This window comes from Cajanus cajan, chromosome 11 (assembly GCF_000230855.2).
Source record: "Cajanus cajan strain Asha chromosome 11, NIPB_CcT2T_4, whole genome shotgun sequence".
Classification (NCBI taxonomy): Eukaryota; Viridiplantae; Streptophyta; class Magnoliopsida; order Fabales; family Fabaceae; genus Cajanus; species Cajanus cajan.
The window spans coordinates 1575147-1602551 of NC_138527.1; the positions used below are offsets into that span (position 1 = coordinate 1575147).

Sequence of the window (27405 nt, forward strand, 5' to 3'; positions counted from 1 at the left end):
TGCATTTGATCCCAATAGTTTTATCAACTTAGTCCTTATAGTTAAAATCGTTTAATTTTAATTTTTATGCATATTATTTTTGGGGTTTTTTTAGCCTGTCTTTTATTTTTATGGGGACCATAATGGTAACTAAATCTCTTTATTCATGTCTTATTGTATGTTTGGAGACTAAATCATGTAAACAGAATAAGCAAGACATGGGAACACGATTGGAGTAGGTAATTAGGGTATAGGAGGCCTTTTGCATTTTGTTGTGGCTTTTTAGCAGTATCTAGCATGGACCTTGAAATGTTCTCCTTTTGCCAACGTAATCTTATCAATATTTAAGACAATTATCAAGGATATGGTCTGGAAATTGAATTTTAAGGGAAAGAAGAGAGGAAGATAATTATCCTCGTTTTCAATGAAAATAGAGTTGTAAAAATTATGTAAGCTTTATTTATATTTACAAGGATTAATTATGATTTTAGTCCCTCATTTTATATTATTTCTATTTTTTGTCTCAATTTTTTTGTGATGTTGACTAGGGTGGTGACAACATTGATCGCAACTCAATAGGTGTTTATCTTGGCCCTAATGTCATCTCTTGGTCATGCAAAAAACAATCCATTGTTGCACGTTCATTTTCAAAGGTTGAATATAGAATAATTGCCTCCACTATCATTGAGTTGCTTTAGTTGCAACAACTTCTTCAAGAGCTCGGTGTGTCACTTTCTGTTCCACAAATTTATTCTGCAACCTATCTTTGTGCTAATCATGTGTTTCACTCCTGAATGAAACATTTGGCAATTAATTACCATTTTATTCACAACTTGGTCTCTCAAAACAAGCTTAAGGTTTCTCACATTCCTTCTAGTCACCAACTAGCAGATTTGCTAGTATGACTGATAATAAAGATGAGGAGAACCCTATGCATCATGAATGTCTACAACGTAACAGCTTTAAGAAAAAAAACAAAGGAACTCATGCAAACCCCACACAACCTCAAGAATAATGAGAGATAAGGTGGCTACAAATAAAATAGAGAATAACCAATCATGGATTGATCCAATGTGAAATACTTAGGATGAAGGCACACCCACAAAGATCCCTACAAGGAATAAAAGGCCATGTAAAGAGTTCAACACTCCTACAATACAATTGCTAAAAAAGGTAATGAAATTCCAGGTACATGAACCACCATGTATGAATCCAGGTAAAGAAGGTATTGGAGTATTCCCTGCTCAAGACTCTAGACAGCTACGCTATTGGTAATGGTGGAAAATCAACTTTAAACCTCTAACCAATTACTAATGTAAAATACAACATGGTTATGGACGGTAATGAAAGTGAAGATGATATGGAGATTTCACAACCATCCATGGTAGAGTAGAACCAAGTAGAGGTCAACCTCCCACCTCGCCCACTGGATGCTTAAATCTTAGCATCCCCCTCCCCGTTGGTTTAAGTTTTTTATGGATATCTTTTGTTATGTCTTGGAACATTTGTGGTGTTATAGGACAATGCAAGTTAAGACATGTTCGTGACTTGATCAAAACTCACCATCCAACTTTGATCTTTCTATACGAGATACATATTCCTTCTGCCAAAGTTGTAGATGAATGGCATAAACTTAACTACACCCGCATCTTCCTCTGGGATGCTCAAGGACACTCAACAAGTATTTGGGTGTTGTACAATAAGGATATCACGCTCACTACAAAAGAGTCTACACAAAAGGCCATCACATTTGATGTATCTAAAAATGGCTTTAGTTGAACATGCTCAACCATTTACACTTCTCCAACCCCTACAACATGCAAGTCGTTATAGGATTACCTAAGTAACCTAAGCACCAAAAGGGAGAGTAAACATAAGCAAGCAAAAAATGAGTTTTTCTTAAACTTTTAAGCTCCATCTTAGGGGGAGCCTATGTTGTATAGTACATGATCTTTATCACATGCTTGAAATTATTCTTATATGATAATAATTGCATACCTTATATGTGTGTGTCTATACATACACACACATATATATATAGGACAATTTGAGATTTCTCAAAAAGTTACATTTTAATGTTAATAAACTCAAACATTTTTATAAAAGATATGTATAAAAGATCGTATGTTAAAGATTATAATTTAACATGATTATGAACAATGAAATGCATGATAACCTTAAACAAAACACTTTGTTTGTCTAAGATGAATGGTTTAAATATCACATTTAATATGTCTAATGTTACTATTATCTATTTTCATGTTATTCCTTAACAAATTGAAAGAATAAAAGTTCCTTTGGTACTTGAAATTCATGAAGGAAAGAGGATTCATTTTTTGCTAGAGAAAAGATGAGAAAATATCTTGAAGTATGTAAAGTTATCTAAAAAGCCCTCCTTGATCAGATAAAAAGTGACATTTGATGAACACATTTAATGTATGCATTTATTACACCAACAAACACTTAACTCTACGAGTAAGAAAGACAAAGCAAGTCAACGAATAACGCTTAAGGATTTGCAACGATTATCTTCGAAGATCCCTTATATAAAGTAACTTGAATATTATAGAGAAAATAAGAATAACTTTAGCAATCAATTTATTTCATTCTTTGTAAACTCTTGGTGATTGAAATGAACGGGTATACAAATAACTTGTGTACTTTGATTTGTTTTGTTTGCACTCTTTTAGGCTTGCACAACTACTTCGTTATTTTGAAAAGACGTTTTAATATTTGATTAACACTATTCAATCCTCTTCTAGTGTCCTTCTCCATGGTTACCTTATAAGTATGCTCTCTGTTTGGCCTATGCCTATGATTGATATCCCTTTCATCCTCTAACTACTAACATAGTATTAGAGCGATATGTGACGCTTCCACTTTGGATGGTGATCATGATATAGATTATAAGGAAATGTCTCAGTGATAGTGGAGCAAAACTTGTTTAAGATTTTACAATGCAAGAGAAGGACTATTATTGTGCACCGAGGGTTCCCATGCACACATGTTTTCATATTGTTAGATATTGTCCACACACGCATATGCCATAATTTTGTAGCATCACCATCTAACTCAATATAAGTAACTCCACCTACGACTATACTATTGAACAGACAATAAATATTACTTGGAGTCCATTGTCTTTTCATCACTATCAAGGCTCCTTTGCACACTCGAAGGGTATCCAATCTCCATTTATCCTATAGTTGAAACCGTTTTGATGAAAGTCCTCCTAGCATTGATGGAAGAATGAGTATCAATGGGAGGCCTCCTAGACTCCTTGGATCTTACTTCTTCAAAGGCCTAGCCTTGGATGATAGTGGTGGCCAAATATGGAAGAAGGAAGGAAGGTGTTTGATGGAATGCTTGAGAGATATTCTAGGGTTTGGCTCACTCCAAGGTAGATGAAGGCCACTCCTAGGGTTTTTACTCAAGGTGGAGATAGGTAGGGTTCTTAGTCGAAAATAGACCAAGAAAGACTAAGGAAAATATAAAGGCTCACTCTATATTGATTTCTAAAGCATTTATAAGATGGGAAGCCTAGGGTATTTATAGAAGGGAAGAAGCATTTAGGGTTGCATTTGAGAGTGCATGGTTGAGTAATGCGAGCCAAATGCACTTCAAATGCACCCTAAATTAACCCTAGATGTTACTTGGTGGCCAAGGATCGAATCTTTGGGCTTGGTTAAGCTACAACTAGGTGCATGATAAGACCATGCAACCTAGGTGCATGATAAGACCATGCAACCTAGGTGCCCTCCTCTTGGGCCTAAGCCTTGTCAAGTCCAAAAATATACCCAATGCTCACCAAAAATCACGTCTAGACCTAGTTTCCAACCCTAATAAATTACCCTAGTTACAAAATAAAATCTTATAATCTAAGGCACCCCATAATACAAGGGTAAAATGGGAAATATAAGTAAAAATAAATCTTGTCTAAGGTACCCCAAAATACAAGGGTAAAATAGAAAATACAAGTAAAATAAATCCTATGTTTAAGGTACCCAAAACACAAGGGCAAAATAGGAAAATTAGAGACAAGGGCAAAACAAGAATAAAATAAATCCTATACTAACAAGGCTTAGGAGAATTCTCAATAAGCATATGGAGCATGTCTCAAGGGGTGTTAGCTCCCCTATCCTCTTGATATGATATCTTTTGCTCTTGTAATTCCAATCGGACTAACAATTGACAACTTCACCATCAATATCGAAGAAATTACTTGCTTCCTCAATGCTAAAAAGGATCAAAGAGATCCTCATCAAGATTCTCCTTATAAAATTATTCAATTGTGTTTTTTATTCATGTAGGGTAGATCGTAACATCATCTTTGTTCATCACCTCTTTTGCAGTTTTATATTTGAAAATTATGGTGTGCTTTGAATGTGATTCTTGTGGTTTTGCTTTCCATAAACCATGATCAAGGTTCTGCTAGTGGTTTTCCATTGGTGCCTTGGCGATGGAGGGTTAGAAATGTTAGAAAATATGGCCTAATCAAGAGGGAGTGAATTGGTTAGTTAAAAATTTCTTGCAGAGCTATCTTGATTTTGAAAAACTTTTCTAAATCTTTCATAAGAAGTGTATTGATCTATAGTTGTATATAAGATACTTAGTTTAGATTTAATGTAATTCTAAAGACACTCAAGTTTTAAATTTTGTCCTATAATTAAAAATAATCATTGTTTAAAAAGGACAATACTAATCTAAATTTAAATGTTAAAGAACTAAAGTAAATTTCTTAAAACAATAAATGACTATAAAGAATTTTTATACTACAATAAGTGATAAAAATATATTTTAGTTTTTAATTTAAAAACTTGTTTATTACAAAACCCTATAGTATATGCTTGCTTAACGAGTAATGTACTCTCTACCCTATATTTTACAAGTTTTTCACCATTCACTAACACGAAGTACAGAATGTATCTATTTATCAATATTATGTTTCCAAACTAACTCAATAAATACAAAGGTAAATTTAGGCAATAGAATAGTATAAAGAACTTCATGTACTCATACAATCCTCACTTACACTTAACTTTTTTACATTTAAAAAATTGTTATTTTAACTCAATTTAAAGAAGAAAAAAATAAACTGAGTCAAAATTAATTCAAGGTAAATATATATATATATATATATATATAGAGGATGGTTCAAACGACACTGGTGTAACTTTTACTAAGTATTACACCGCTCAATAACTTTATATTAAAAGTGAATTTTGAAAATCCAACCGTTAGATTGAAAGTTCATATCTCTTAGATCATATATGTCAAATTTTGTTAAAATTAAACAACTTGAAGGTAATCAAAGTGTTCATATTTTAGTATATTTTGAAATGTATATATTACGTTAATTTTGTTTTATGATAATGAAGTATCAAATCATCTTAGATTAATATAAAATTTGATATATATGATCTAAGAGATATGAACTTTCAATCTAACGGTTGGATTTTTAAAATTCACATTTAATATAAAGTTATTAAGCGGTGTAACACTTAGTAGAAGTTACACCGGTATCGTTTGAACCATCCTCATATATATATATATATATATATATATATATATATATATATATATATATATATATTTGTTGCAAGACTGAGAATTTATCATATAATGAACTATTAGCCAAAAATGTTGATGCGATTCGCAAAGACCTCTACATATCGACAAATTCTAAGGTGAACCACTTTTATAGGTGCTCCACCATGCACCACAATTTTTCTTATTTAGATTAATCTAAGAACTACATTACCATCACGTGTCTCTCACACTAAATCATTGGTATCCTCTCCTCTTCCCAATTATGGCCACTAAACACAACCATCAAAGTGTCGCCAACTGTCATGTACCACCGTCAGAGGTGATTTCTAACATGGTGGCACCACCATTTTTCCCCTTTTCTTTTTCATTTCTTTTCTCTCCCCCTTTTCTTTCACAAGTGTAGAAATGCTTCAAAAATACACATCTATTACGACACAACATGTTTAGATCTGTCATGATGAAACAAAAACAAAGGTGTGGGGGTTCAAATCTACCATGATGAGGGCATGTTAGTTCAAATCTGTTACGACACAACAAAGACACATAGTATAGATCTTCCGTAATGCAACACAGGTTGCTCGTGTTCAAATATGTGGTAACAGAGCATAGATCTACCGCAATGAAAGCATGCAAAAGTGTGTTCAAATCTAGTGTGTGGTTTACCTAATCAAGTTTGAGGTTGAGGAATGGAATGATGAACATCTTCATTTAGTTTTGGACATCAAAGGATGAAATCTCCACATGAACATTCCTTTCGTAAGGAAAGAGAAATGGAGGAGCAGATTAAGAGGGGATGATAAAATGGATGTATGGTGATTGATGACATTTTTATAGTGATTAATGACACTTAATGGTGATTAACATTAAGGATTGTTAGAAAATGAAAAGACAAAAAATATTGGCTTAAATATGTTTAAACTACCTCGAATTAGCTCAATTTTTAGATTATTACTTTTTATAAAAAAATTGTTAAAATTACCTGACAAATTTTCTTTTTCCAATTTAGTACCTGACGTTAGTTTTTTCTGTTAAATGATGACGTGACAAACGGACTGTCATGTCATCACCCAACAGTGTCTGCCACGTCATCCAAGGGTCTTCCACGTGGACATGGTGATGACATGGCAAACACTGTTGGGTGATGATGTGGCAGTCCGTCTGTCACATCATCACTTGACAGAGGGGGACTAACGTCAGGTACTAAATTGAAGAAAAAAAATTAGTCAAGTATTTAAAACAAAAAATAATAAATTAATAAGTAGTAATCTGAAAACTGACCTAATTGAAAGTAGTAATCTGAAAACTGACCTAATTGGAGGTAGTAATATAAAACTAACCTAATTGAAGGTAGTAATCTGAAAACCGATCTAATTGAAGGTAGTTTGAACATATTTAAGCCGCACTTGAAATTTTTTTCGAAAGTATCTTAATTCATGGCACAATATAAAGCATTTGTTGCTTTTGTTTCTAGTTACAAGTGTTTTATGTCTTCTTCATCTTATTAATCTTCACTTTTCTCCACTTTTCATTGTCCACTATCTTTGTTGGAATTTTTGGTCCATTTTTTATGACAAACCAAAGTTTGAAATCGATGGATTGTATGAATATTCGCATACGCTCCTTTCACTCAGTGTAATTTATGCAATCGAAATATTGTGGCCTCAAAATTAGGAATGGCAAATATACCCATACCCGCGGATAATACCCGAACCCGTCCCGACTTTGATGGGGAATACCCAGTTTGAACGGGTTCGGGTATGGATAAAACCCGATATATTAAATCGGGTACGGGTATGTACTTACCCGCCCCATACCTATCCTCGTTCCTATTTTTAATTTAATACTCATTTTCAATTTAATTATATTAAATAATTTTAATATTTTTTTATGTGTGATTATTTATTATAATATGAGATAGATAAATAACCTAATTATAATTATAACATAATAAAAAATAATTTAAAAATATTATTTTTTTTACAAAAAATAAAAAATAAAAAAAAATTGACACCCGATACCCGACGGGGATGGAGATGGGGATGAAAATTATATACCCGACGGGTACGGGGACGAGAATGGGTTTGACTCGCGAGGACAGGGACGAGTATTATGAAACCCGTACCCGACCCGCCTCATTGCCATCCCTACTCAAAATAGGTTACCCTTCGGAGACAATTTTTAGATTACTACCTTCAATTAAGTCGATTTTCAGATTATTATCTCTAATTAGGTCGGTTTTCAAATTACTACCTATTAATTTATTATTTTTTGTTTTAAATACCTAACTATTTTTTTTCTCTTCAATTTAGTACCTGACGTTGGTCTTCCTCTGTCAGGTGATGATGTGGTGGCACGTCATCACCCAACAGTATTTGCCACGTCATCACCATATTCACATGACAGTCCCTTGGATGATGTGGCAGACACTGTTGGGTGATGACGTGATAATTCGTTTGTCACGTCATCATTTAACAGAGAAAACTAACGTCAAGTACTAAATTGAAAGAAAAAAAAATTTTCCAGTAATTTTAACAAAAAAAAATTTAAAAATAATAATATGAAAATCGAGCTAATTCGAGATAGTTTAAACATATTTAAGCCAAAAATATTCCTATATAAAGATGCATTATAATCTACACTTGTGTTAATTCAAAGGCCAATAATTGTGGTACATGATAGACCACTTATGATAATAGTCCACTTTAGAACTCACATTACATATCATATATTTTATCAATAATTGTTAATTATTATTTTTCTCCTTTTTATCGCATCACTTATATTTATACTTCTCTCAATCTTTTCTTTCTTTCTAGGTTTTACTAGAACCTAGGTGTCCAAGGATGATGTCCCATTAACCAATTACTAAAAAGACTTGTTATGTCAGATTCCGAAGTAATCATACTTCCCGTGTATAGGAATAGGACCATGCTTGTCACAGTCAGGCACCTTTCACAAACTAGGACTTTCGTCAATCAGTGGAAGGCGCCCAAATCCACAAAAGAATCACTATAAGGCCGCAGGAAAAAAGAAAGAAGATTGGATGAACGCTAAGGTTGAGAAATCCAGTCCTTCCAGTCCTGTATTTTTAAAGATGGCCATTATGCTGCGAAGACAATTTTTAAAAAAAATAAATAAATTGGAAGTATTTTCTGGCACAAAGATAATGCCCCTATTCAAAGAGAAATAAAATGTGATGTTTGATACTTTATGTGCCTTTTCTACATTGTTTTACTTCCCCTCCAATCTATCCACTGGTGTAGCGGCTAATGACCATAACCTGACAAACGGGGTCAAAACTGTGTTGATAAAATACTATACATTAATCAAGTGCAGCTTTATTTTTTCGACCAGTTAATGGCTTGGGCAAGCCATCAAAGATTGGTTTTCCAATGGTTGCGGTTGAAAGGGCCTGCAAGTCTGGTTTCAAAATCCACATTGAGGTTGGCCAAATGGATGAGGAGCCACTGTTATCTTGATCCTGTAAACAAGAAGTACTTGATGATTTCCTCACCCCAGCAGATGAACCATCATTTAGAGAAACATCTCCCATGCCCATTTGCACAGGACTCACACCAATTGGTTCAGAATCAGCTGTCACTGCAGTTCGGCTAGCTGCTTTCGGTCTTAGGGCTAAGCCCTTTCCTGTTCTTGATGAAAGACCACCAATGCTACTATTATCCTCCCTCAAAAGCAACTCTGGTATCCTGGAAAAGTCGGCTACAGATCTCTGACGTCTCTGGACAAGCTTATCATTCCATTTACTGGAGTTAACTTCCCTGGTTTCTGCAGCTGGTGAACCATCAGACTTTTCCATAATCCCTTCCAAAATTACATTGACCAAACTCTTGGACTTCCGGTGACGACTCAGAGGTCGCTCAGTCATAGGTAAGTTTCTGGGGAATGGACCATCTTCTGGGGGACTTGAGGTTCTAAGTCCATAGTAACCCTGTAATGAGTTCATGGCTGGGGAGACCTTCCGCTCTGAAGACTTTATTCTCAGGGACTGGAATGTGTCAAGCAGATCGCGGTGTGCCTGACTAGGTGGACTGTGATCTGAGTTACTGTGTCTGAAGGTACAACATTCATTGCCATAAGTAATTAAATGCAGATGGCAAAGAAATCACTCAAAAGTAATGATATCAAAAAGAATATTAAACATTGAAATATTAAAACTAAAATTAACAGAGAACGTACAGATCCAATTTCTTGTATTACAAATTCTTCTAAAATTTCTCCATTGTTTACATAAATTCACATGGTAAGAAATTAATACAAATGACAGATTAAAATCATAACAAGGTCCAGGGGATACCAAGTTGCAGCATATGAAAGCAGGATTTAAGAAACGGAGGAATTTACAATTACAACACCGTTAGAAAAAGTTCATGAAAAAGCGTTGTCCACCATGTCAATTTCCTAAGACCCACTACCATCACCACCTCATTTTACAGTATTATAAGCAACCATGATTGCCACAACCATTCCCTTACTTTATTCCTAACTCCTAAGCATCCATTACATAAAAGATTCCGTACTTAAATCCAATATTAAACCTATTGGAAAATAACAACCCGACACTTCTACTGAATTACTACAAAATAAACTCCGACGAGCGTATTGGTGAATTCAGTTATCAAAATGACAAAATCTTTAAATTGATCAATACAGGATTCATCCATTAATGATCTATAGACAGAGTACATTCATATGACAGAAGAAAATAAGAAGCCGTACTTAAGTGAGAAAATAACACATGATATGATAGAAGAACTTATATATATGATAATAGATCATAATAAAGGAATAACTTCAATTTGAATGATATTATGGATACAGGAAACTAAGATAATTTGACCTAATGATATAACAAAAATAAGGATTTAATTTTGCTCTAATGGCATCATAAAGAGTTTTACATGTTTAGTGAACATCTTATCAACTACTTCAGAAACTTTTACAAGCCAATGCTACAAGCAAAAAACTTCAATTTCTACAGTGTGGCAGTCATGTTTAACAGAACTGTAAAATGGTTTTCCACTGACAATTAATACAATCTAAAAAACTATTCCCCGAATCTATTTATTTACTCTTGATGCATTCTCGGTTTCCCACCTTCACCTTCATATTCTCGTTTGTTTGTACAACCAAGTCCAATATAGAACTCGCCCAAAGCACAATAAATAACTTTCCTAGCAATTTTAACATGAATCATGCCCAAATATCAAACTCCCTATGAAAGCTCCAATATAAGGTAAGAAATAAAAAATTATTCCCCCACCCCCTCTTTTGTTTTATACAAGATACTAATTCAAATATTTCAGTAAGTAAAAGCAAAAAGTATGAAGTAGTATTTGACACACAAACAAAGAAGAATGGAACAGTTTGTCGATCCATTCCCCTTGGTTCCATCCTTTAAGTGGAAACAAAATATACCAGTTTAAATATTTAACCTTATGTCCTATTCTGTTCTCATTTTAAAGTACACAACCCACAGAGTACAACCTATATGTTATGCTCTGTCCCAGGCTCCCAGCCTAACCAGTTTACCAAACACTCCCATACTTTCTTGTATTTAATACTTTCCCTTAATTCAATAGAGATAAGCATACCCTGGTGTAGTGGAACCATTTGATAAACAAGGAGATGGAGGGTGCCTTCCAGGAAGTGGAATTTGGAGAGTTTTAAGTGCAAACATTTGATGGTCTGTAACAAGGCTATTCATCTTTTTGACGTCTGCAACCTATAATTTTCCAAATGAAGAAATTACACTTCAATACACTAGGCAAATTGATTAAAGAAGAAAACTTAAAAAATAAAAATTCAGCACAATACTCGTTTCAAAAGCAGTGCTGGAGAGGTAACCGACAACAATATTACCATAAAGGTGTAAATGGTTCGGCAAACAGTTGGAAACGACAAAACCATAGAACACAAGGAAATAAAGACAATGCAACAAAAAATATCAAAATCATTTCAAAACAGAAAAAGCCGTCTTGAGGTTTCACCATTATTAATGTATTTTCCTCTTACCTTCCCCCTGAATTTCCTGTCATCTAATATTGTCATATACAAACAACAATACCCACTGAAACATTTAAAAAGGATATCGTATCCAACAAATACTAGATTCAGGCCCTTAGGAACTTTCGGTACTATTTTCGATCAGAATTAAAGTTTTATCTCGATAACATGCATAACAAAGGTCTGCATGCATACATTACCGGTCTACGTTACAGGTAAAACTTGAATTCTGTTTGAAAAATATCACCAAAAATCTGTATCTAAGTTTTGACATATCATATCAGACGTAGGCTACACCCACATGTGCCACAAAAACTAAATGTATTTGACTCATTATATGCTACCCCTTCACCAGCAAATTTCCTCTTACACGAATTTGACTCGTATCATATGCTACCCTTTCATAATCAAATCCATTCCATAAATTTGACTCATATCATATATGCTACCCTTTCATCGTCAAATTCTCCCTTGCATGAATTTGACTTATATCATACACCACCCCTTCATCATCAAATTCCCAAAGCGAGTAAACTTGCACGGGCAAAATCCATAATCCTTAAGTGAAGCAAATTCTAATAGTTTCTACACGATCAGAAATCAAGCTGATACAATACAGGAGGAAAACACAAATACTAAATTGAATTTATAAATAAATAGAGCAAATTGAATGAAAATAAAAAAAGGTAGGTAAGTACCTCAACCCCGTACTTGATAGCGACACCAGCCAAGGTATCGAATTTGGAAACATGGTGTTCAATGTAGCCAAGTCTGGAAGGCGAGGAAGAGAGCGAAGAAGGCTTGTTAGGGCTTCGTTCTCTGCTGAGAACCTCTTCGTCATAATCACACACGAACCTATCGTAAAACCCATTTCCATTGCTATTGTTATTGCTATTGCTATTGCTATTCTCTCTCCAATCCATTTCAATCCCTTCAACATCCCAAACCCATTGTCAGAGATTCCCCACAAATCGAATGTCCTCTCGTTCGAAATTGGGGATCTGCGTGTCCGCGCCTTTGTGTCTTCGATGGATCACCGTTTTCTTCCTCTTTCTCGGAAAATCAAGGATGATTCATCCACAACCCTCTCTCTCTGTGTTCTTTTCCTCACTTAGGAAACATATCATTTTTCTCCCTCCTTATAAATAATTAGTAGAAAAAAGGTACTTCCTATCTACATTATATTAAAAAAAAAATTACTTAAAAAAAAATAATTATTAAAAATTAAATAATAAAAATATATTAATTTAATTGATATTATAACTAATTTATTAGTTTTAAATTTTTAAATTTGATAATAAAAAAAATATTTTTTTCTAATTTTTTAAAAATAAAAAGATATAATACTTTAAAAATTATGGAGACTAAGATAATTATTAAAAAAGATATCTCTTTTATATATTAGTATAAATTTACGTTAAATAGGTCTCAAATATTTTGTTATTTTTTTTATTATGCTTTTAGTCATTAAGTTTAAAATAAATTTATTTTAGTTTTTTAAATTAAAAATTGGTTTTAATATTAAAAAATTAATCAATTTTTTTATTATTTATAATTTAAAAAATATATATTTTAGTTTCTTAAATTACAATTAACATATTTAACAATAATAAACCGAAAGAATTGTGTAACATAGTTGAATTTTGTTAAAAAAAATCAAATTTTATTTTAAATTAAAATTAAAAAAATAATTTTAAATTTGATAAATAAAAAATTACTAAAAACATATTTTAATCTATATCTTTTAAGATTAAACAGAAAGAATGGATAAATAGAATTAAAAATATAAAATAAAATAATAATAAAAAATTAGTTATAACAGCACATATACTTTCTCAAGTAAATATTTGTTATATATAATTAAATTTTATAATAAATTATATACATAAATAAATATTATATTTTAATATATAAAATATTTTTATAATTTATATAGATAAATATTTTTAAGTATATAAACTATTTAATAAAATTAAGATCATCACTAATTATGAGTAAATTGGTCAAAGTTTGCCTTTCCTACACTTTTTTTTTTATTTAGCCCCGGATCATTTGCTTTCAATATAATAATAATAATAATAATAATAATAATAATATTTTTAGAAGTAGTAATAATAATAATCTATTATATATTATCTATTAACTTCTATTATGAATTATATATTATAAAAGAAGATTATTATTATGTTCATTCTTTTTCCGTATAAATTTAGAATGATTTTTATTTTGTTTTTTAATTCATAAAATACATTAATATATTTAATTAATAGTAATCAATTATTATATATTAAATACAAATTTTTATACGAAAGTGACTTTAAGATTTTTTGTTTGATTAGAAAATTTTTATTGATTTTTTTAACTTTCTATCTATTCAATTTTTATTTATATAATTATTTATAAATTAAATTTTAATATTTTTAAAATAATAAAATTTTATATATTAAACATAAATTTCTATCATGTACAATAAATTTTTTATAAATTTTCCTTTTACAAGAAAATTTGTTAAAAAAAATTAATTTATCATGTAATTCATTTTTTAACGTATCATAATTATTATGAATTAAATATTAATATTTTATAATAAATTATCAATAATTATAAATAATTTTTATTATTATAATATAAATTATTTATCATAAATCTAAAATATAATTTATATGTTTAAAATTATTTACGTATATTAATTTTAAATATAATATATATATATATATATATTCAAATATTGTATTTATTTATAAATATAATTTATTATAAATTTAATTATATTATATATAATAAACATATTTGTATATTATATAAGTTAAAATATAAATTATTAATAAAAAATTGTATTATAATATAAATTATTTATTTTAAAATTAAAATATAATTTATATATTTAAAAAAAATTATTTATATAAATTTTAATTATAATTTATATATTTAAATATAATATTATTTATATAAATTATTATAAATTTTAGCTACATATAATAAATATTTAACTTAATATATTACATACGCTAGTTAATAAATTAATTATAATAATACCAAAATATATATTAATTATAAACATCAAACAAAATCTTAAACGGTCAGCAAGTTATATCTTCCAATCGTCTCCCAAAATGTTGATATAGTAAATCAAATATCTTGTCTAGGGAATCAAATACTCTATACAAATTTAATAATAATAAAAAATCTCTATTAATTAGACAATCAATCAATATAAAATATTTGGCTCAATAATAAAATTCACGAACTTATATAGGAAACACCATATATCATTCTAATACATTTCATACTTTAAAATATAGATTCTTTTAATTTAGATATCAAAATCTCTGCATGTCTCTCTATTATCGTTGTTATAGAGGGATAGCTAGCATCCAATTTCTAATTTATTCCAAAAATTCTATAATTGCATATTAGGTACGACTCTTTTCGTTTTACATTCAAATTACTAATTAAAAGATTCATTTATAAATTTTTATTTTACTTTGATATTGCATATATTTAAAATCAAAGGATAGGGTGCAATTAGTTTTTCTGTCTTTCTTACTAAAGAACAATCGTAAACATTGAGATTTGAGAGATGACTTTTTGAATAGACGTGCTTATAAGGCAATTTCAAAATTGAAGGATCATATAAAGAGATATTTTTAAAATATCAGTTTAAACGGTTAAATTTAATGTTTTTCTTTTTAACATTTAATGTTTTAAATTATTTTTTTTTTGTTTTTTATTTGTATCAAAGAGGTTCCTTTGTTACATTTGGAGTTGTGAAGCACACATTTTGCAAGGTAAGATGGTTTTATAGTTCCTTTTAGGTAAAATATTGTTTGGCCGGATTAAAAGAGAAAGACACTAAATTTTATTGCAGAAAATGTGACGGAATACACATCATTTGTGTTAAGGTATTGATAAATAAATAAATAAATAAATAAATAAATAAATATATATATATATATATATATATATAAAGGAGAAATATACTTAATTTAAGGAAATATTTGATAGGGAAGAAGATTTTTCATATTCAACAATAATGATTATTGGAAATTAATACATAAAATATGTTTGATTATTTATAAAAGTTCCTAAAAATATTTATACAATATTTTTGGAAGTTAAAAAGATTTTCATATTTGGATACAATAGTATATTCTTAAATATATATATATATATATATATATATATTGATAAAATATCTTTTATTAAAATAATTTTATTAAATATATTTATTTACTCAAATTTTATTATAAATATGACATTAAACTATTTTAAGAAGTTAAAAATTTATAGTTAAAATTATTTAAATACAAAATTCAACAAAAAAATAAATAAAGAAAAATGTTGCATAATAATTTAGAAAGACAAAAATATATTGTTTTATTTTTTTTCATTAAAAAATGAATGAATAAGTGTTAACAAATATTATTAAATTATAGAAACAAAATAAACTTTAATAATAATACTAAAATTGATAAGGTCAAGAAATAATGAAATATAAGAAAGAGAAATAGAGATATGAGAAAGAGGGAGGGAGAGATAGGGGAGAGAGGAAGAGTGAGAGTGAGAGTCATCACAGAGAGAGGGAGATAGAGAATTAGAAGGAGAGAGTAAGAGAGAAGGAGACGGAGGGAGGTAAAGGGGAGAGAAAAATAAAAGGAAAGAGGGAGGGCAGTGAGAGTGAAAGAGACCGAGAAAAAAGAGAAATAGAAGTGGAGAGAGATTTTTTGTTTTAGAAAGAGATATTGTAGCCTTTTATATATACAAAACTTTTCTCCTAGCTCCGGAAAGTTAGATTTTCACTCCCCTTATGAAAATATTTTTGTGAAAAAGTAAGTATAACAACAACTTTAACAACCATAATAGATTTGATATTTAATATATACGAATTGATTATTATTTTTTTCAAAAAATAGTTTTGTCTCCTTATGTGAAATGTTAGTATAGTTTTGGGATGTGTTGAAATATTGTTGATTTATTTTTTTTAGAAGAAAATATTGTTTATTTTCTTATTAATGGCTCGTATTATTTAAGTTACATTTATTTTGAGGATCAATTTCGGGATACATACTAGTTATCTTTTACCATTTATACTAAATCATTAAAATAGATAATTTTGTTAAAATTACTCCTTTGAGTTGATTCGTAACATCTAAAATAATTCTGAGATTTTCTTTGAAAAAACATTTTATTAATTAAGAATATACCCATATAATTCTATATGACTCTTTAAAAGATTCTAATCTAAAAAATTTGATATCTTGTGGTATAAATAATAATTTCTTTATCGATCTAATCTTACTATTTTTAATTTCTTGACTTATATTATTCGTTTATATTTATTCATTTTAAATAATTCAAATTGAGAATTCTAATTAACTTTTATCATTTATATAATGTACATTTTTTTTATCGAAAGTTAAGTTTTATCAAAAAATTAAGATCTATTACATTAAGTGTCAAAATTAGTAAAATAATAATATCTTTAATAATTCTTTTATAAAATACAAATTTGATCTAAAATTGTCAAATTAAATCATATTATATGTATATAAATTAGTATAAATAGATATTTTAAACATATAAATTATATTTTAAATTTATGATAAATAATATTTATTGTAGAAAAATTTTTATTTCAATTTATTGATAACTTATTTTAAGATATTAATATTTAATTTATAAATAAATATGATAAATAAAAATTGGATTAGATATAAAAAAATAAATTAAAAAAATTTATACAAACCTTCTTATTAAAAAAAATCTTTAAAAATATTATTGTAAAAGATAATTATTCGTATTTAATATATAAGAGCTCATTTATGAGAATCATTAATATATTTTCTCAAAATCTTGACTAAACGTTTAAGCAATTATTAATGGGACCATTAATAGGATTTCCAGTCTTTAAATATGGCAAAACAAATTGTGAAGCATGATCACCTGATTTATTTTTTTCCCTCAAACAGTCATGACTAGTGTCTTCATCTTCATTGTCCTCCTTTGTTGTTGTTCTCAAATTCACAATGTGGCCTCTGCTGATTATGGATCAGCACTCACAAAATCTTTGTTGTATTTTGAGGGTCAACGCTCGGGGAAGCTTCCTCCCAATCAGAGAGTAAACTGGCGTGGAGATTCAGCACTCAATGATGGCAAAGATGCTGGAGTAAGATGATCATGAATTCATGATCGTTTAACCTTTGAATTTTCCTTCATTTTTTTAAATTAAATTATTCCCAACATGCTTCTTTATAATAAAAATACCATATTAGTGTTCGCTTTATATCTCATACAGCCACGCATGCATATTCAGCTTTGATTGTTTTGTATATTGATATATATATATCATAAACTTTAAAATGTGTTTAATTAATCCCTCAAACTGTGATTATTTCATTAGTTAATTTCTTTTGTTCAGTTGCTATTATCATTTAAAATATGATGCTTAATTTCATAACCGTACAATATCAATAACATTAACTCATTAAAATTATTCGCTGGAATTCTTAGTTGATATGCCTTTTAATCCTTTATAAATAAATATAATATGAAAATATTTTTTATTATATCCTTAATTATTTATTGTGAAATTAAAATAATATATAAATATGAGATAAAGATTAATTAATATGAAAAAATAGAAATAATAGAAGAAGCATTACATTTTTTTTTGTGAAATCTAATATATTTATTGTACGTATTACTTAATTTTTGAGTAAAAATCTTTAAAAAAAATAATAAATTAACGGATATTTCCTCCACCATCTTATTTGAGATTTGATATTTAAGGTTTTTGTGATTTTATAAAAATCACTATTAATTATGCAATTTCATGGTGTATATCTCTTTCTTTTTATATCAATTGTATTTTTCTTTCATTTCCTTTTTAATTTTCTCACTTGCAACTCTATAATAGGAAAAAAAATATTTCATTGTATTGAAAAGTAACAACAAAAATGGAAGAAAATAAATAGTCAAACAAAATGACATAGAAATATATATACAAGAGTCAAATTTATTTTTATCATGCATGCATGCCTGCCTGGGTTACACATGTCAGACAAGTAATAAGCTCATGAATTTCAACTAATTAATAAAAGTGAGTGTTTTATTAACAAATGTTAAGAGAGTTAATTAATACTGTGCTTTTTTCTTTTAGAAACAAAAGGATGACAGTAATTAATGGATAAGTTGATTGCAGATTGATCTGGTGGGTGGATACTACGATGCTGGAGACAACCTGAAGCTAGGGTTTCCGCTAGCATTTACTATAACGATGCTTTCATGGAGCACGATAGAGTTCAGGGAGAAACTTGCGCAGCAGAAGGAGCTGCAAAACGCGCTGGGCGCCATTAGGTGGGGAACCGACTACTTGATGAAAGCTCACCCACAGGCAGACGTGCTCTATGGGGAAATCGGCGACCCGGATTCCGACCATTCCTGCTGGCAAAGGCCAGAGGACATGACAACGTCTCGCGCCTCCTTCAAGATCGACGACCAGCATCCCGGCTCTGATCTCGCCGCCGAAACCGCCGCCGCTTTGGCTGCTGCTTCCATAGCGTTTCAACCATTCGATAAAACATATGCATATAGGATGCTGCAGCATGCAATTCAGGTAAAGTAGTCTGTAGGATTCGAATCCAGATTAAGTTATCACCATCTCAAAAAATACTATAATAAATGTTACTTATATACAAAAAATGTCACTATAAATATAATATATATAACTATATATCTATTAGTGTTAATTTTGAATGAGATTTAATAACATATTTTGTGTATATTTTTAGCGTTAATTTTGAATGAGATTTAACAACATATTTTGTGTGTCACTATAGCTTATACCCACATCTTTTAAATATATACCAACATATATTATATTTAGAATTAATCATCTATACACTGTCAGTGTAAAGTTTTTTTACACTGACAACCAATTATATCTTTTAATTGTGTCATGTCACTATTAAAATTAAATGTGTTTACTATGATATGACACAATTAAAAGATATAATTGATTGTTAGTGTAAAAAAACTTTACACTAATAATGTATAGTTGATTAACTCTTATATTTATTATATAGATAAAAGTAGTTTTTAGTGACACATATTGTGTCACTATAAGATATGTGTTACTATATTACAATTTTCTTATAGTAAAAAAAAGAATAAGTGACTCTGCATCAATGGAATCTTATCATCCATATACAACGAATTAGTATGATATATTCAAATCATAACATATGAACGGTAAAAACTAATATTTTAACTGAGACTAGAACTCACATGAAAAAAAAAAAGATTAATTAAGTTTCTTGATGAGAATTAATTATTGATAAAATTAGTTAATATTTGATATCAATAGTATGATTATAAAAAAAAATGAGGAATATGTTATTTTGTTCTTTAAATTGAAAAAATATCAATCTATAAGAAACTTGTTGGTTATATACATACCATAATTTAAATTTTGTTCGGAGAGGAAATTATTATCGTAATTGAATTTCTAAATTTTCTTTTTGTGATATTAATCCGTCGTTCCTTTGGCTTGCAGTTGTTTGACTTTGCAAATAATCATAAAGGCTTGTATTCAGATAGTATCCCACCAGCGAAGGAAATATACTCAAGCAGCGGATACCAGGTGGGTGGGTCGTTGACCAATTTTGCTTTTCTTGTCTCTAAAAAGTGGGATGGGCTTGAATTTATATTTTTAAAATTCATCTCTATCGATTTTGTCAGATTTGAGTAAATTGATGGGATTACATTTTTAAAAAAATTAATTAATTTACTTATGCATTTTAAATAAATTAAATTATAAGTTAATAAATATATTAAAATACAAGTAAAAAATTTAAGAATTAAATTATATTTTAATTAAACATAAAACTTTAAATTTATTACTTAATTATTGTTATAATTTAAATTATTTAATTATAAAAATAATTAATTTGTATTTTAATATTTTATAAAATTAAAATATGGTATGTATATATATGAGGAGGGTTCAAACGACACCGGTGTAATTTTTACTAAGTGTTACACCACTCAATAACTTTATATTAAATGTGAATTTTGAAAATCCAACGGTTAGATTGAAAGTTCATATCTTTTAGATCATATATACAAAATATTTTATTAATCCAAGATGGTTTGATACTTCATTCTCATAAAACAAAATTGGCGTAATATATTCATTTTAAAATACACTAAAATATGAACTATTTGATTACCTTTAAGTTGTTGTTCAAATTTAACAAAATTTGATATATATGATCTAAGAGATATGAACTTTCAATCTAATGGTTAGATTTTTAAAATTTAAAATTAATATAAAATTATTGAGCAATATAATATTTAGTAAAAATTACACCAATATCATTTGAACGCTCTTATATATATTGCTGCAAAAAGAAATACAATAGAGTGGGGTTGGGGCAAAGAATTACATTCCCGAACTTTCATCCAAAAGTAAAAAAAAAAAAACTCATATCTAGTGAAAGCAAGTTTTTTTGGGTCAAAATCAGGTCAAAGTTGAATGAGTAGTCATAAATGCGAATTTAATTATCATACCTAGTTTTGAATAACATTAAATTTAAAAGTAATTTTATTCTTGATTAATTATGTTTTGAAATAATTATTCCATTTCAAAAGTGGTTACATTTCACATTATTAATTAATAATGACAAATTAATTTTAGGATTTACAAAATCTATCTTTTTTAGTTTATAAAATCTAAATTCAATGGACTGTTTTTGGAAAATTGAAATTAAATGAAATTACATTTATTATGAGTTAAATTTTGATAGTTATATAATAATGGCATATTAAATAAAATGTGGAGATGCATTTATGTTTAAACAGGACGAATTACTATGGGCAGCAGCATGGCTTCAACGTGCCACCAACTTGAAGAAGTACCTTGATTACCTCGGAGGAGCAAGCGACATCGGCGGCCCAAGATCAGAGTTTAGTTGGGATGACAAGTATATAGGTGCACATATTCTTGTAGCAAAGGTATCACCATTATTCACTTCACCAATGTTCAATACTTTTCTCTTTTATTCATCTAAAAGTTTGTTTTGGATAAATTTATCGAAAAATGGACCCTTATAATAAACAACTCACGGACTTATTAATACCAATATTTAATATGATATTGGTTAATAAAGATGTTATATATAATAAGTAATTTATTGATGCATTGTTTTCTTTTTGGATTTGAATGGGTGGTGGCGTGGTGCAGCTTGTTTTAGATGGTAAAGTGCCAGCATCAGGGATATGGGCTCAATACAAGACGCAGGCAGAGCAATTCATATGCTCTTGTGCGCAGAAATCAGACCAAAACGTGCAGAAAACTCCAGGGGGTTGGTTATGGTTTTTGCCATGGAACAATAATCAATATGTCGCTACTGCAACATTTGCAATGTCAGTTTATTCCAATTACTTATCTTCTTCAAAAGGTGCCTCTCTCCAATGCAGAGGTGGCGTTCTTAGTCCTAATGATCTCACCCCTCTTGTCCGAGCTCAGGTAGTGGTGATGTTAATGATAATGATGTTATGAAAACTACTAAGTCTTGGAAAAACATGACATAATGTTTCAATTTTCCTTTTTGTCAACAATTAATAACAAACAGGTGGACTACATTTTGGGTTCCAACCCCAGAAAGATAAGTTACATGGTGGGATATGGGACAAATTTTCCGCAACAAATTCATCACAGAGCAGCATCAATTGTGTCCATAAAACAGGATAAAACCCCAGTGACATGCAAAGGTGGCTTTCAGGATTGGTACAACAGACACGCACCAAATCCCAACACATTAGTAGGCGCAGTTGTGAGCGCAGACGTAAATGACAATTACCAAGATAGTAGGGGTGACTTCCAACTGGCTGAGCCAGCAACTGTTACTAATGCACCTTTGGTGGGTGTTCTTGCGTATCTAGCTTAACTTGTAACGCTTTTATACCTTATCTCGTTTTTTTTGGTATTAATAAGGAGGGATTATATTATACTTTTCATTACTAAAATTTTTTCTATTACATACGACTTTTCTTGCGAATTTTTTATTTACAAAAAACGTTGTTCCTATAAGATTTTTTGCGAAATTTTAACTGCAAGTAATACCTTCGTGGATAATATATTTTTGCGAATTTTAAAATTCACAAGAAATTTTTCTGCGAAATTTTTTGTGAAAAAATTCGCAGGAAAGTTTCCTACAAAAAATTTCACATGAATGTTTCATGCAAATTTTTTTTTACAAGAAATTCTGCAAGAATATTTTTTATGAAAAAAAATTAAAGAAATTACTATAAATTCTATGAATAATTCTTCAACTTTCAAATGTTCACAAATAATTTATCCGAAGCATTTGTTTTCATACCTCCAATATGTGATACATAATCTTTTAAATTATAAGATTGTAGATTATAAGTCTAACACTTAACTATACAAATCAACTTGTAAGGTAGGTGTTGCCCTAACTTATATACTATTTAATTGTTTTATTTTCAATCGATGTGAAACTTGAATTTTGTTTAAGATATTAAACTTCTAAATTTAAATATTTTTTTTATTTTTCTTGCGGATTAAAATTGGCAGAAAAATTCGCAGGAAAAGTTACCTGCAAAGTTTTTCTACTATTTAGTAAATATTACTTGCGAATTTATTTTTGTAAGAAAATCTGTAAGAAACAAAATAAAATTCTTACAATATTTTTTGCAAATTTTTACCATAAATTTTTTTTATGATCATTAAAATTGTAATAAAATTTGTAAAAAAAATTTGTAAATTATTTTTTGTAAAAAAATTTGTAAGAAATATCTATAAATATTTTTCACAAATAAATTCATTAAAAAATTTGCAAAATCATTATTACAAGAAAATTAGTAAAAAAAATTTACAAATATTTTTAAAATAAAAATTGTAAAAAATGATACTTTTCTAATTGTATTCGTATCTAATTGTAATTTTGGTAAATTAATAAAGGGAAATACATTTGGTAACATATATATGTCCCAGTCCCAGTCTCTCACATCAACTCTAATGATATTCGTTCCAGAACTTTGATTTGCAGTTTAATTATTTTTAATTCGTTTCAATTTCCGCGTTTCTTGAAGGAAAGGGTTTTATGACTGAAGAGTTTCTGCTATGTTGGCCAAATTTCATTTCTTCTCCCTGGAATCCACCCTTCAACGGGTTGCTAAAGTAGTCTATATATGGAAATATATGAATAATTTTAAGTTTATTGAGCTTAAAAATATATAATATTTAATAAATTTAATGGTTATAGGAGAGATAGATGTAATTTGTAACATTCGTAAAATTTAAAAGAACAAAATTTATGATAAAATAAAAGATTAAAAGTACAAGAGGTAATCAATCGTAAAAATAAAATAAGAGAGTGATAGAGAATGCACATTAAATAAGAAATAAGTATATTTTTCTCCATGTGATAGAGGATGGATATTAAATAAGAAATAAGGTGTCACACATTAGTTGATAGTCTATTTGTTTGATGTGTATGTCTCCTAATTTATTTTATTTGTTGATGTTAATTTTGCGGAAACTTTCATTTTTACATAAAGTTAAGGCTAAAATTCTATTTTGGTACCTTATATTAATTGTTTGTTTCAATTTAGTCTCACTTTTATTTTTGGTTTCAATTTGGTCCCATATTAATTAATTGGTTTCAATTTAGTCCCAAATTAATTAATTAGTTTCAATGTGGGACTTCCGTCCAAATTATTTAAACGGAGTTAACTTTTAGTCACGTAGATGCATACGTGGATGCCACGTGGATGACAATTTTTTTTAAAACACCTGAACCCAGAACGGCCCGTTCTGAAACCAGAACGGGCCGTTCTGGTTGCACTTTTGGTGTGTTATGCAATTTTGATCTCACAATTTTTAATTGAACAATTTTAAACTCTCACAATTTTAAAAGATTACAGTTGTGTAATTTTAGTCTCACAATTTTTAATTGAACAATTTTAATCTCTCAATATCATAATTGTGCAATTTTAGTCACTCAAATATCTAATTAATATACTTATATTTTTGTAAAAGTATATTAATATATAACAAGTTATATTTATCAAATTATTAGTTTATCTATAAATATATTAATAATATTATTGATATAATATCAAAAATTATAATATACGTTAATTTGAATAGATAAATAATTGTTTAATTTTAAAATATTATATATATATATATATATATATATATTAAAATTATTAATTTTTAATGGGAGAAACTAAAATCGTACTATTATGATATTCGAGGGACTAAAATTGTTCAATTAAAAATTGAAGGACCAAAATCACACAATTGCAATTCTTTAATTAAGGACTAAAATTACCCAATTAAAATATTGGGGATTAAAACTGCACAATTGTAATACTTGAGGGATAAAAAATGCAATTAAACCAATATTCTTTATTAATTTTATTAAAAAATATAATAATTTTGAAAAATATTTTTTTATGGTAAAAATTTTAAAATTACTTATTTTTATAAAATACAATTATCTTATAAATAGAGTAATAATTTTTTATTTTTCTCTTTCTATTTGAAGAAATATTTAAGTATCACTTTATAATTTTTTGCAACTTATTTAAAATTAGAGGAATAAAATGATAAAAATTAATAAGATAAACATAATAAAATAAAATATATAAAAAATATTAATATATTTATTTTATTAGATATAACAACATAATTAAAATATAATTAATAATATATATTTTATAAAATTATTAATGTTTTATATATAAAAAAGGATGAAACCGAAATGGCCCGTTCTGAAACCGGAACGGGCCGTTCTGGTTGCACTTTTGGTGTGTTAATTTTGCACCTGGAACGGGCCGTTCCGGATGCAAATTAACGCACCAAAAGTGCAACCAGAACGACCCGTTCCAGTTTCAGAATGGGCTGTTCTGGATCCAGGTGTTTTCAAAAAAATTGTCATCCACGTGGCATTCATGTGGCATCCACGTATGCATCTACGTGGCATCCACGTGGCCAAAAGTTAACTTCGTTTAAATAATTTGGAAGGAAGTCCCACATTGAAACCAATTAATTAATTTAGGACTAAATTGAAACCAATTAATTAGTTTGTGACCAAATTGAAACTAAAAATAAAAGTGGGACTAAATTGAAACAAATAATTAATATAAGGGACCAAAATAAGATTTTAGCCTAAAGTTAATTGTTTATTTTGTCTCTCTGTCTTTTTTTCAACTTTCTCACTAATAAAAAAATAATATATGTACATATACTTTTATAGAAAGAGAGAGTATTTATGAATGCATATATATAATTGTTGGGATGCAAGCAAAGTCTCACATTATTCAAATAAGAGGATGAACATGAGTTTATACACAGTTGTCTCCATTGGTTGAGAGAGACCTTTTAGGTGATGTCTAAAAGCAAATCTGTGAGGATTTAGGCCCAAAATGGACAATATCTCACTAATGTGGAGACATGTATATATGAGTGGTAACTCTCCCTTGAGCTCAACAATAATAGGTAAAACTAAATATTTAAATATTTTCACTACAAGAAAACGGTGAATAAGCGTCGGTTAATAGCCTACGCTATTTTAAATATAGCGTCAGCTTTTTTGACACTAATTAAATTTAAATTTAAATTAAATTAGTGTCGGAAAAGCCGACGCTATTCTTCAAATATAACGTCGGCTTTTCTGATGCTAAACTTAAAATATTTAATTTAAATTTATTTTAAGTTTAGCATCGAATTTTCCGACACTAAACTTAATTTAAATTTAGTGTCGAAAAAGTCGACGCTACATCTTAAAATAGCGTCGGCTTTTTCGACAGTATAGGTGCTTTGAAAGAGATAAAGATAATTTTTTCAATGTTATATACGCATAATGTGTCCCGGTACACTTGGTTATCAAGTTCACTTAAGACCTCAAGGTTATGATAAGCTGGAAAAAATAGATAAATAAAATAAAATAAATTTTGTGCCAACATAGTGTCGACTTAACCGACAATAAAAAATTAAAATAAATAAATTTGTTAGTGACGGCTTAGCCGACAAAAAAAAATTGTGTCGACTTATTTAGCGCTAGCCAAAAACCAACGAATAACCAACATCGATTTTTATGATTTAGAATCGGCTTTTAGACGACTCTAAATCGAAACATTCTTGTAGTGTTTTATGTATTTTTGATGAATTAAATATATGTTTATAATCTACAGAAATAGAGTTGGTGTACAACCTTTTTTATTTTATTTTTATTTTGATTTCACGAAAAGTTTATTGTTTATTTGTATTCCTATTAAATAAATTATTTACTCTAAATCCTAATTAAGATGAGGATCTCCTTTAATTAAGTAATAAGATGATTACTTAAATTCACTTTTGGTCCAATAGTTTTATAACTGTGAAATTTTAGTCTTCAAAATATTTTATTGTATATTTGATTATTCTAATTTTTAAAATTAAACTATGTTGGTCCATTATTAACATGCAATCCGAAAATTAAATAGAAAAGGTTCAGGTGTTTGTGAGTGACAGTACCTAACAGTTATTTAGCTACATAGAAAAATAACTGTTAAAAATTAAAAATAAAATTGATATAAAAATATTTTAGTTGATTATAAATTGTAATTGAAAATAAAAATTTAATACATATATAGTAAAAAACTATATTATTCCTCACATAATAGTTTCACTCATGGACACCTTAATATTTTATGCTTAATTTTGAATTAATTTTTATATATTAAACACGAACATTTATTTTACGTGACAATAATTTTTGTAATTTTAGTAAAAAAAATTTTCAAAAAGAGGGTTTATAGAAATTTTTTTATCTAATT

At 28.7% G+C, this 27405-nt stretch overlaps 2 protein-coding genes across 3 annotated transcripts; one reads left to right on the forward strand and one right to left on the reverse strand.

The window, feature by feature from the left end:
- Positions 1 to 8630: 8630 nt before the first annotated feature.
- On the reverse strand, positions 8631 to 12687 carry LOC109790380 (uncharacterized). Of its 2 annotated transcripts, XM_020349524.3 has the most exons (3): positions 12252 to 12685; positions 11142 to 11272; positions 8631 to 9599 (listed from the first exon to the last, which is right to left on the reverse strand). In XM_020349524.3, the coding sequence occupies exons 1-3, from the start codon at positions 12474 to 12476 to the stop codon at positions 8852 to 8854; spliced, it is 1104 nt and encodes a 367-aa protein (XP_020205113.1). In that variant the 5' UTR covers positions 12477 to 12685; the 3' UTR covers positions 8631 to 8851. The 2 variants fall into 2 exon arrangements, with proteins under 2 accessions (XP_020205113.1, XP_020205114.2); XM_020349525.3 differs by lacking the exon at positions 11142 to 11272 and having other exon boundaries at positions 12252 to 12687.
- Positions 12688 to 15544: 2857 nt separating this feature from the next.
- LOC109790379 (endoglucanase 13) lies at positions 15545 to 23310 on the forward strand. The gene is made up of 6 exons (XM_020349523.3): positions 15545 to 17719; positions 18755 to 19168; positions 20108 to 20194; positions 21415 to 21567; positions 21797 to 22081; positions 22188 to 23310. Exons 1-6 carry the CDS (start codon positions 17525 to 17527, stop codon positions 22500 to 22502), a joined length of 1449 nt encoding a protein of 482 aa, XP_020205112.1. The 5' UTR covers positions 15545 to 17524; the 3' UTR covers positions 22503 to 23310.
- Positions 23311 to 27405: the final 4095 nt, after the last annotated feature.

Bases quoted from the DNA above. Each gene is read 5' to 3' on its own strand.
- LOC109790380 (XM_020349524.3), bottom strand. From the start codon at position 12,476: ATGGATTGGAGAGAGAATAGCAATAGCAATAGCAATAACAATAGCAAT. The intron at 11,273-12,251 runs GTACTTACCTAC...GGAAAATTATAG, and splicing joins CTATCAAGTACGGGGTTGAG to GTTGCAGACGTCAAAAAGAT. The intron at 9,600-11,141 runs GTATGCTTATCT...TTGTACCTTCAG, and splicing joins AATGGTTCCACTACACCAGG to ACACAGTAACTCAGATCACA.
- LOC109790379 (XM_020349523.3), top strand. From the start codon at position 17,525: ATGACTAGTGTCTTCATCTTCATTGTCCTCCTTTGTTGTTGTTCTCAA. The intron at 20,195-21,414 runs GTGGGTGGGTCG...ATGTTTAAACAG, and splicing joins ACTCAAGCAGCGGATACCAG to GACGAATTACTATGGGCAGC. The intron at 21,568-21,796 runs GTATCACCATTA...GGCGTGGTGCAG, and splicing joins CACATATTCTTGTAGCAAAG to CTTGTTTTAGATGGTAAAGT.